Source organism: Ictalurus furcatus, chromosome 25 (assembly GCF_023375685.1).
Source record: "Ictalurus furcatus strain D&B chromosome 25, Billie_1.0, whole genome shotgun sequence".
Taxonomy (NCBI): Eukaryota; Metazoa; Chordata; class Actinopteri; order Siluriformes; family Ictaluridae; genus Ictalurus; species Ictalurus furcatus.
The window spans coordinates 15,606,460-15,618,419 of NC_071279.1; the positions used below are offsets into that span (position 1 = coordinate 15,606,460).

General features: G+C 37.8%; 2 protein-coding genes across 4 annotated transcripts in view; one reads left to right on the forward strand and one right to left on the reverse strand.

Annotated features, from left to right (window-relative positions):
* Positions 1–3,160, reverse strand: part of pkib (protein kinase (cAMP-dependent, catalytic) inhibitor beta) — a 35,888-nt gene extending 32,728 nt beyond the window's left edge. Inside the window, exon 1 of one of the 2 annotated variants that reach the window (XR_008384636.1) lies at positions 2,855–3,160. The gene's annotated coding sequence lies outside the window, so the exon portion shown is untranslated. Of the gene's footprint in view, positions 1–1,714; positions 1,822–2,854 lie in introns of those variants that run through there. The other variant, XR_008384634.1, reaches the window with a different exon arrangement.
* serinc1 (serine incorporator 1) lies at positions 1,768–10,861 on the forward strand. Of its 2 annotated transcripts, XM_053613785.1 has the most exons (12): positions 1,768–2,005; positions 2,121–2,201; positions 2,309–2,942; positions 5,396–5,557; positions 5,815–6,008; positions 6,134–6,213; positions 6,340–6,477; positions 7,355–7,524; positions 8,608–8,698; positions 8,797–8,938; positions 9,051–9,275; positions 9,792–10,861. In XM_053613785.1, the coding sequence occupies exons 3-12, from the start codon at positions 2,940–2,942 to the stop codon at positions 9,928–9,930; spliced, it is 1,344 nt and encodes a 447-aa protein (XP_053469760.1). In that variant the 5' UTR covers positions 1,768–2,005; positions 2,121–2,201; positions 2,309–2,939; the 3' UTR covers positions 9,931–10,861. The 2 variants fall into 2 exon arrangements, with proteins under 2 accessions (XP_053469760.1, XP_053469759.1); XM_053613784.1 differs by lacking the exons at positions 1,768–2,005; positions 2,121–2,201; positions 2,309–2,942 and adding an exon at positions 3,295–3,716.
* The last annotated feature ends 1,099 nt before the right edge of the window (positions 10,862–11,960 follow it).

The following is an 11,960-nucleotide window of genomic DNA, read 5'->3' on the forward strand; positions in this document are numbered from 1 at the left end:
ACACGATACATTAAGAGCCAGGGGGGTGTAAACTTTTGAACAGGATGATCAGTGTAAATTGTTATTTTGTTATTAAGATCTTTTTGTCATTTAGTACTGCCTTTCAGAAGCTACATAAGATATTTACATGTTTCCCAGAAGACAAAATAATAACAATTTACAAAGATCATCCTGTTCAAAAGTTTACACCCCCCCTGACTCTTAGGGTAGTGGGCAGTTTCACTGCTCAGGACAAACAAGGGACTCATGAACAACTATCACAACATATAAAAAGAGTGTGTAAACTTTTGAACTGGTTGATTTGTGTAAATTCAGTTATTATTGTGTCTTGTGGACTATATGTAAACATCTGTTAGGTGAAAAAGCTTATTCAGGGCAGAACTATATAAAAAATGCAATTTTTATGATTATTTTATTTATTTTTTTTCATTATTAACATTTTGTCTCCATTTCTCATTGAAATCAAAACAAACAAACAAAAAACCCCTCAAAAAGCTGGACAGTGCATCAGTGACAGAAATAGTGGTCACTACATGCCCACAAGAAACAACCTACAAGCAGCATGAGTGCTGGTGTGAATGTACTGTAGGGTTATGCACTCTGTCGTCATTTTCATCAAACACACGCTTACGTGCTTAAATAGAGGTGGGTTTTGCCCTACTTTTTGTCCTTTTGGTAAACACATTCTCATATTTTGTCTAAAGGATCTTTGGCAGTTCTACTTGAACCTCACTGAAGCAAATCAGGAAGAAAAGCCCAATTGGAGACTTGAATACATCATGACCAAAGCTTTTGGTATCACAGACATTCAGCCAGAAAGCCTGCATGAACTCGCACTAAAGTTCGAGGCACCAGAAAGCAAAGAATTCCAGAAGTACTTCACTTACTTCATGGTCAGTTACAATGACACTGTAACCTGTACAGAGGAGTGTAAAACCATTCAGGTCTGTTCTGTGCACTTTTTGGACCACGAGTCCTATTCAGAGTGTCTACAAAAGGTCACAGGTGGTGACTTTTAATTGAGAAGCCTTTTTGGATTTTTTTTTTTTATTAACTTGCAATAAAGGGAATAAATCTGAGCCATTCTGCTGGTAAAGGGAGTGAATCTTTTAGTTTACAGGTATTCTGTTCTATACAACTATTACTGGCAGCTAAAGACTTATATATCATATGACATATGACAGACTGGGTATTTTCTTTGCGTTTAATCAAATTTCATCTATCCAAGTTGCCAAATTGTTCATTTTATGGACATTATTGATACAACTGATTAATTTAATAATAATAATAAAAAAAGATTTATTGTACAATAGGGTCCTCACTGTACAGTAATGACTGTTAAAAGCAGCAATACTGTGTTTGTTCTGCTTTGCCAATTCTACTGCACCTTCACTGTGCCACTGAATTGTAAGCTCCATAAAGTTTATATTGAAATGAAGTTGTGTTCTATAACGCAACAGGAAATCTAGTTTGAAAAGATGTTTTCTTTAAAGTGTTCAAAATTCTGTCCAAGATGAGCATGGGGGGAATAATTGTGAATATACTTCTATTTGTAAGATCTACTGTAAGTGCAAATAAAGATGCCAGGGCGAAGAATACAGAAAAACTGTAAAATGATTAAATGCACTACTGAACTGTGTCATAAATATTTTTGTGTATGGGACTGTATATATGTGAAGTGTTGGTTTGTTGTTTTTGTGGAAGCAGTACCCACAATAGAATTCCAAGTAGAATACGGAATTATAGAATCGTCTCGTCACCATAGTTTCCGGAATATGATGTCACTTTGGTAAAGGTGAAGTTAAATCCTTACACACCAACGCTTCATTTATTCTGTGTTGAGACAAGACACACAAGGGAGCGAAAATGAGTGTTTACTTTTGCAAATCTGTGGATAGTGATGATAGCGATGGAAATGAAATTAATAACCCCAACAAAGAGGAAAACAAGGGGAAGAAATTGAGCTGGTGGAAGAAAAAGAAGTCATCTAAAACAGAGGAAGAAGGTAACGGGACACTGGAGAACAGTGAAACACCACAGACCAGCTAATATTTCCATATCTATTACTATAAACATTTCGATGACTGTTAATATTTATTTATTTATTTATGCCACTGAAGAGGGACGCACGGTGAAGGATGGAAAAGGTGTTCGTGAAGCTGTTCAGGAGATGCTCAATATGCTCCACCCACTCCCTCTGGGTAAGTGATGGAAATAATCTCTAGATGTAATAGTAATCAGAAAATAGCTTACCAAACTACTGGCAAAATAAATAATCAATACTATATTACATTACACATCTGGACAGGAGCAGTGCCTGTGGAAGTGGAAGCTGGAGCTTCTGGGAGAGTAAGCTGGAACGTGAAGCCTCAGAAACTACTGGGGCACCAAGGAGCAGACGCCTGGTCGATCGGATAGTGAACTCATGTCTGTTTTCCAACTGAGGAAAACAGTTTTTGTTTTTCAACGTGCTAACCACTAAGCCACCATGCGCCCAAAAGTAAAAATATAAACTGTAAATAAAAAGTAAATACAAATAGTGCACTATGCCGTATTTAGATAGTATTGTGAATACTGTATTAGTATTTGATACCTTTTTTAAAGTGTAACTTGGTTAACATGTATATCTGTACAGTGTTCAATAAAATGGCAGGACATTTATAACAGTAATTAAACATATACTAAGACTCCCAGCTCTTTAAATGGTTTAGATGCAGCTGGGCTTAACTCTGCTAAACCTGCTATTTTCCAGGCTAGGTTTAGAGCATGCGTTGCCATGGTAACTGCAAACTGAATCGTGTAATCGCTCTCTCTGGAATGTAAAAAAAATAAATAAAATTCTCTTTGACTCTACCCTGTCGCTTGGTCTTGGTCTCCTGCATTCCTCAAGCATCTTACTTCTGGTGAATCTGCAGCATTTTGATCATCCAGAAAAGATAATGGTAATGTTAATGCTTTTAAAAGGTTAGCTAATGACTTGTAATAGTATTCGTAGTGGAAACCATTAGAATTTCTGAGAAGGTTTCTATTGGGTTTCTTTTTTTTTCAGCATGGAGGTATTAGATTTTGGAAATAACCCAAATAGTGACAAGGTCACAGCAAGGTCAAATTGAAATTGGCTTTCTTCAATAGCTTCCTTCCTGTTGAAGTATATTTTAAGAGTAATTCAGGCATACAAATCAATAACTAGTAGGACTGGACTTGTAGGCGATGGAGGCCTCAGTGTCGACGCTGTTGGCGTCAAGTTAAGTGCATTGGCGGTGCTGTTGCACTTATGGTTGGTTTCAGAAAAGTCCAAAATAATCCACTTCAAGACATTTGTTAGCAGCAGTTAAGCTGGTGTGGATGCCAAAAACTATATTATATTTAGGGTTTTTTTTATTTTTATTTTTTTTTATTTTTGAGAGACTGAAGGGCTAGCCTTGTTAGCCCAACTCCCCCTGTCTAGCACCAATGAAAGAAGTAGGGATTTTATTTATTGATTGATTTATTTTTGCCTTGGCCGAACCAAAAGTAAATTTTTTTAAAGTCCCCCTTGTTGTACCCCATTAAAATACACATAGCATACGTCAACCCTTCGACTTTTACACTGAAATGCTGATATTGCACCGTTTCATTTTCTGTAAACACACCGCAGCCATTTTCAGTATTTTGCCGTCAGACTCTGCAGTGAAAAGATGGGCTCTGTTCTTGGGCTTTGTTCTATGGCGAGTTGGGTATGTTTTCACATTTTAATCGGGATTAATAACATCCAGAAAATAGAGACGTACAACATTAACTCATTCTTATCACTGGAAAATTTGCCATTATATGAAATAAAATAATAATAATAATAATAATAATAATAATAACAATGATAGCAGCAGTATGAAATGGTGACTCGTTTCATCGTGACTTGCATTTAAACGACCTGTTTACACCTTTAAATTATTACGAGTTGTAAAATGATGTTTAAATACTTGTGTTCTTTTCATTTTTGTACATCTGTTCAGTACATCTGACAGTCGGCTGTCAAGCTCGTTTTCTGTCTGCTTTACATGTTTACTGGGTGGTTCCTCTGGCCTGGAGACATTCTCAGCGCTGTGCTCTAGCTAGTTAATGTTATTAACCTTTTAACTGTCACTGTTTAACTCAGATGGCAAGATAATATTTGAACTGTATCGGATATTATCTTCATATTCATATTTACTCATGTGATTAGGCATGGGAAGCACGGCAAACCCGAGCTAACCTGTATTGTTATTGTGATTACGCCATTCTTAGCATAGCATAGCATAGCATAGCATAGCCTAGCTTAGCGTGTTTTTTCTTTTTTTTTTTTGTGCTTGTGTTGCGCCACAGCAATCAAAACAAATATCATGTGTCAGGTGTTAACAAGACAGAAATAGCCACAAACACGTGTGCACTCGTTGACAAGTAAAGAAAACAAGATTAACTTGTTTTTAGTCTGACTTTAGCAAATATTTGTGTCGATTTAATTTTAGGCGACATTTCCGGTATTTGTGGCATGACGTCATGTCGTTAGCTGGACACGTAATACGCTTTTTTTTAAAAAAAAAAAAAATGAATATTATTACAACAGTTTGGTTGTTTTAGTATGGATTAAATGTTAATCTAGATTAGTCACCAGACTGAGGGAAACGCTTGCTTGTTTATGTAATGGTTGTTTATGGTTGGACAAAGTGATATGATCTCAGTATCACGATAAATTTATTAATTTTTTTTTAATAATTTTTTTTTCCACCTTGTTAAAGAATGCATTTTTGCATACATCACGGAAACCACGGTTTTATTTACAGACTACGTTCTTAGACGACACGATACTCACCATGTGTCATGAACAGTGATGCGTTAATCCGAGGAGTACTAGTAGTATACCAGGTTTAAAGCTCTGGATCGATATCAGATTTGATTTGGCATGTGTAAGGAATAATCCACAGCCAGGTTTATGTTACACGATTTTAATGCACGACATAGAGGCAAAGAACCACCTGACATGAAGCGGAGTGCATTAAAATGGTGTAACGCACACCTAGCTGTGGATTATCCCGCTTATACCATGGTCGCTTTCCATCACTGAGAAGTTAAATCTGTCGTTTATGTTTTTCAGTGCAAAATTTGACTGAAATTATAAAATATAACTGTTAATTTTTGTTAGTTATTTTATATACAGATCTTTAGGATGCTCGCGCTGATTAAACTGGTGTTAATTCCTTGTGATGTTTTTTTTTCTTACATTTCTCAATATTTAACGTCATCATCTCCTTTTTGTCAAATTCATCTTGTGCTTCAGCCCATTTATCAAAACTGACATGCAAAAAAATAAAACAATCCATTTAGCAAAGTAAGGCAATTAGACTAAACTCTGAATTACAACCCTTTTCTTTCTTTTTAGATCCCCTGCCTTTGTGGCAGCGCTCCTTGCCTTCTGTGCAGATGTTGCCCCAGTGGAAACAACTCCACAGTCACGCGGCTCATCTACTCCTTCTTCCTGCTTCTGGGAGTTGGCATCGCCTGCATCTTGCTGATGCCTGGCATGGAGGGACAGCTCAAGAAGGTAATTTTTATATATATATATATATATATATATATATATATATATATATATATATATATATATATGTGTGTGTCTATATATATATATATGTCTATATATATATATATATATATATATATATATATATATATATATATATATATATGTCTATAAAGTTTTTAAAAATCATTTTCATCTTATCCAACTGTATTGTCCGCTGAGAACAAGAACTCATTAGTAAGTGTTCGATATTGCGAATGTGTTGCGTTGGACTGCAGATTCCAGGCTTTTGTGAAGGTGGAATGGGAACCTCGATCCCAGGCGTTAAGGGTCACGTGAACTGCGACGTGCTGGTGGGCTACAAGGCAGTGTACCGTGTGTGCTTTGGCATGGCCATGTTCTTCCTCCTGTTCTCGCTCCTTATGATCAAGGTTAAGAGCAGCCAAGATCCACGAGCTTCTCTGCATAACGGGTACGTGAACTACTTAGCAAATAATAACCAAATATTTATGGAGCTGATTGGAGATTAGACTGGATATATATATATCATTTGTAAGTCAAAGCCTATCTGATCATTTTCTTTCCAATTCCTTGCAGGTTTTGGTTCTTCAAGTTTGCTGCTGCCACTGCTATTAGTGTTGGAGCATTCTTCATTCCCGAGGGTCCTTTTACAACCGGTAATGAGGATTTCAGTCATGATGCTCATAATTACATAACCATTGCACTGACTGCATGAAGAGCCAAAGCTCCATTTTCTCCAGCGTACCAGGAAACTAACATGGTTTCTCGTGCTCGTCTTTTAGTGTGGTTCTACGTTGGCATGGCTGGCGCTTTCTGTTTCATTCTGATTCAGCTGGTGCTTCTGATCGACTTTGCTCACTCCTGGAACGAGTCCTGGGTGGAGAAGATGGAGGAGGGAAACTCTCGCTGCTGGTATGCAGGTAAGCACGAGAAACAAGCCGTGTACACACGTACGCTACCGGTCAAAAGTTTGTGGACAGTTGACGAAATGTTTCTCATGATGTTAAAAACCTTTTGATCTGAAGGTGTGTGATTAAACGTGTGAAATCGGTGTCCTAGACAAAAATATAATCGTGCCGACATATTCATTTTCTTTCATTAGAAAACTAACATTTTATTTACAAAATAAATCTGTTTTGAAACGGACGACTCAGAGGGAAATATTCCGAAAAGCAGGAGATAAGAGTCCAGCGTCGGTGTGAACTCCTTTAATACTGTTTAAAAAGCATCTCAGGGAAATTCCTCAAGAAATCGTTCGGGAAAACGCCAAGAATACATTTCTGTTAATTCTAGGTGAAAAGGGTGTCGACTTTGAAGATGATAAAATATTAAATTATTTAGATTTACTTAATTTTTTTATCACAAAATAATTCCCATAGCTCCATTTGTGTTACTCCAGAGTTTTGATGATTTTATTATTATTCTAAAATGTTGAGGAAATAATAATAATAATAATAATAATAATAATAATAAAAATAATAAAGAATAATTGTGTCTAAACTTCTGACTGGTAGTGTAGCTGTATTAAGGTTTTTATTTTTATTTTAAATAATATAATTATTGGGTGTTCTTTTTGACTCGTGGACCTCTGTCCTGGGAATTCAGTACGTTTGGACAAGTACGAAAAGCAGTCCAGGAAAATAATATCCGTCTCATTTGAAAACAGCGAGAGTTTTTATGTACAAAGAAATGTATTGTGTTTTGTACAACATTAAAGGTATTGCAGAGAGTTGTGGTAACTAATAGTAGTTAATGTGCTCATAATATTTTTCCGTTTCTGTTACCTGTGCTCTGCAGCTCTTCTTACTGCCACAGCCGTGAACTACGCCCTGTCCTTCGTGTCTCTGGTGATGTTCTATGTGTACTACACCCACACTGACGGCTGCACCGAGAACAAGGCCTTCATCAGCGTCAACATGCTGCTGTGTGTGGGAGCCTCCGTCATGTCCATCTTGCCCAAAATTCAGGTAACGGACTCTCGATTAAACAAGCGTATGAAGTCATTGCTTTGTATTTAATTGGTGCAGTAGTTTCATTGGCTGCCTGTTTGCAAGGTGTGAGCGCAACACTGTTAATCGCGAATGGTTTATTATTAGTTTAGTGGTGCTATTTACATTTGGGAAAACAAGCCTTTATAATATGTTTATAATATCTGTTCATAGTTGATGAGCCCTACCACTTTCCCTTAAAATACATGTCATGTCTTTAATCGTGTGTCCTTGTTTCACTTCCTTGCCGTGTAGCTCCTCCCTCTGAGGATGCGAAACTAGAGGCGAAAACAATCGAGGACCAGTGCCGAATACCTTCATTTTTAGTTTGGCTTTTAATTGAGTGTTTAGTCTTTTTCGAGTCTCTTTATTTATAACCTTTTTATTTATAGTATTGTTGAATGCTTTGTGTGTTGATGGTGGGGTGGCGTATTGGTATTTTAACATGTAAAACAGTTTGTGTTACATTCTGTTCGTATGAAAAGTGCTATATAAATCAAGGCTGGTTGATAAATGAGATGTCCTCAGTCAGCGAAGAGTCGCCCTAAAGAGACTTCACAGGGCGAACGCTTTACAGACAGGACGAAGCGAGCGTACGTATACATATACGACATGCCGTGATTATAAACATCAATGAAAACATGACTGCACATATTCGACATGCATGTATTATTGCATCTAAATGCATTATTTATTGGAATGGACATTTTCAGGAGAGGTTTACATTACAAAACTGTAAAAAAAATATATATATATATAGGAAGCATTTAGGTGATCTCGAAGCTGTCTTATCTGCTCCTCGATCTCCTTTAGTGCAATCGGTACGTCTTCAAAGATGTCGGGTTTGATTATTGATTTCCGGGTCACAGGCTGAAGGACATTAGGAGGAGGCATTAATTAGAGTTCTGGGATGCACCCTTAGTTTCAGTAGATAGCGTGGGGTCAGTTGTGAGGATGAGGAAGGAGGATTGTTAATCTTTTCGTTGCATTTGAATTGAATTGGGGGAGAAAAAAAACCCCACAAAAAAAAATCTATTTCTGTCTTTTTCTTTTTTCATTTAGGAGTCCCAGCCCAGATCTGGTCTCCTGCAGTCCTCTGTCGTCACCCTGTACACTATGTATCTGACCTGGTCTGCAATGACCAATGAGCCTGGTAATGTTCCTGAGTTAGTTTAATACAAAGCCATTTACTGCTTGTTTTAGTTTTTTTTTAAATACGTACTGAATAAATATGGCTTCTTGTTTTTTTAGATCGCAAATGCAACCCGAGTCTTCTGGGCATTATTGGCCTGAACAGCACCACCCCAGCTGGAGAAGGTCACGTGGTTCAGTGGTGGGATGCCCAGGGCATTGTGGGATTGATCCTGTTCCTGATGTGTGTTTTGTATTCCAGGTAAGTCCCCGTTTGTTTCTAGCATCAAACACCACAGTCACTTTTGAAAAAAACGCGCACGACCGTTTTGTTTATCAGTGCTTATGATGTTTTTTTTTTCTTTTCTTTTCAGCATCCGCAATTCCAGCAACACTCAGGTCAACAAGTTGACGCTGACTAGCGACGAGTCCGCTCTGATCGAGGACGGTCCAGCGCCGGAGAATTTTGATGAGGGAGACGATTCAAACCGGGCTATCGACAACGAGAAGGATGGCGTCACGTACAGCTACTCTTTCTTCCACTTCATGCTCTTCCTGGCCTCTCTTTACATCATGATGACTTTGACCAACTGGTACAGGTATGCCAGTGCCAGAACCTAAACATTTATAAACAAGTCCTGCAATCCAGATTTTCACAATCCTTTCCTGTTTAATATCTTAAGCATTATGCTTTATTCTGGATTATATAACCAAGGCATTGAGAATACGTTTGATTGATGTAAAAAGTGTAATTCTTAATATGGTGAATTTTCTATGAGGAGACGTTTAACATATTCCTATGGAAGGCGTCACGGGTGTAAAGCCCTAACTTTAGGTTTTCCACCATGGGAAAGTCTTCAGGACCAGGAATTATGCAGTTCCTCTCTAACTTGACATTTAAAAAATGTTATGAATTATATAGTATTATATCCTGGAAATCTGAAACAGGGTTTAAAGCGTGGTGGAAATAGATGAATAAATAACCTTTTGAAAGATCTGTAATGTGACCCCGTTTTCACCGGCTCTGTTTGTGTATTTCCGTTCGACATCGGCAACAAAATAACTCCTAAACGTCCCGGGTTCAAATTCCATCTGCATTCTGTCAATCTTTCCAGCCCCGACGCCAACTACGAGGCAATGACTAGCAAGTGGCCGTCGGTGTGGGTGAAGATCTCATCCACTTGGATCTGTATCTCGCTGTACGTGTGGACCCTGGTGGCTCCGCTCGTCCTCACCAACCGCGACTTCGACTGACGAGGCAGAAGAAAACAAGCTTTACGCAAACTTTAACCCTTCATCATTGTGAATATCCTCCTGTAAACGAAGGGCAAGTTGGTTCATAATTGTAAATAGCTGAAGCTGGTGCATTCCTGTGTGGTTAATCCTCAGTTTTTGGTTTAACTGTTGCATGTAAAGTAGTGATATTTATTTGTGCTGTACGTCGTTATAAGCGGTCAAAACAATTAGCCAGAAATGAGTTTTTAAGTATGGGATTATTTATGTATGCATCCTGAAAGAAAGATCAGGAGAGATTCTTGGAAAACATTATGATTTAAGTAGCTTGGGCTTTGACAGGACTGTTGAAACGTTTGCTTTAAGTTTATTCCTGGATCTATAGGAATGTCACACGTCGTTTTATTAATATTTCTTGTAGAATGGGCGTAAGAGTGCAGTATTGCAGATTTAGCAAGTATCGTTGCTAAGTAGAAGTTTAGATTTGCTGTGTTTTTTTTTGTTTTTTTTCATTCCTGAAAACACGACATTTAGGACATGATTTCCGTCGCCCGTGTGAATACTGTTTTATTAACATCAGTGTTAGCAGTTTGGTGCATGTTAATGAATTTCCAGGCTTTTAGTTAGTTAGGACTGTAAAATGCCACAGTGCTAATCCTTTTTGCAACTTGCACAGGTTAGTTGAGTTTTGAAGTTTTATCGTAGTGGAAATGTTCTTGCACTGATTCATTGCTTTACAAACTCATTTTAAGATGTATGTTATAATTTCATACGTATAGTTTGCTTCTATACCATGTAGATGTGTGTTACCAGCCTGCTGGAGGTAATAGTCTAGTAGCTGCTGTTAAGTAACATTATTGGTGTTGATGCCTAAGTGTATTTTTTTTTTTTTGTCCTTTTGACATGTGCGTTGTAATCTATCTTGTCTTAATCATTAAAGGTTTAAAACCCCCATCACTGCCCTGTGATTATTGTAGCCTTTTTGGGTTTTTTTTTGTAACTGTTTCGATGACATTTTCACTTGGACACGGAAGCAGAAAAATGTGCGATGAAGGCCCTACCCCGTGTCTTTTACTTCCGCTTTCAGTTAATAATAATAGCTCAGCTCAGAGAAGACACAGGGACACTGTCCAAAGATTGACTACGTTTACATGGACAGCAGTAATCTAATTATTAACCTTACTCTGAGTAAGACAATAATGTGATTAAGGTGTTTACATGAGTCGCTTTTAGAATACTCCAGTCATGTTCCCGTTTTACATGTTATAGAACATAATTAGATTAACAGCCCGCGTCATTACGTCACCGCGCCACGCCGTCCCTCCAGAATTTCACGTAACAACATACAGTTGGTCTTCGTTATGGGACCGTATACAGTTTTGGGTGTTTTTATTTATTATTTTTACGAAGGCTTTAAGTGCGGTTAATTATTTGTCGTGCTGTACGTGCTAATAGACAACTGCTTGAAGCGGTGGGTGTGTCCCAAATCGCGTAGTTACCGTCTATATAGTAGCCGAGATACATGTATTTTCCCCCACTACAGGCCTATAGTAGGAAAGTATGCGATTTGGGACACAGCCGAACTCTCTTGTTCGCCGTAAAACGTAAAACTGCCGTGTGTGATCGTGTCCTGTCGCAAAATGCGGTGAAAACTCTCACACGACGTTCATAATGTGATTAAGGTGTTTACATGTCACTACTACACGTGCATAATGCGACTAAAACAGGAGTACTCCACCTGTCTTAATTAGATTATTGCTTACTTAGATTATGACCTTAATTAGATTAAGGTAAGTAAAAATTGCTGTTTACGTGGTAGTTTCTTAATTAGAGTATGGTCTTAATCGGATTAAGAGTGGATTATTGTCGTCCATGTAAACGCAGCTATTGTTGACCAACAGAATGAGTATCAGTGAGTGCTGTATTTATCACCATTTTACACACACTGAATAGTGTGTACAGGAGGTGTGCATTGGTACTGGGATCCAAGGACATAAAAAGGACTGTTTTTACTCACAAGCACATGGGACTGGGTGGTGAGATAATGAAAG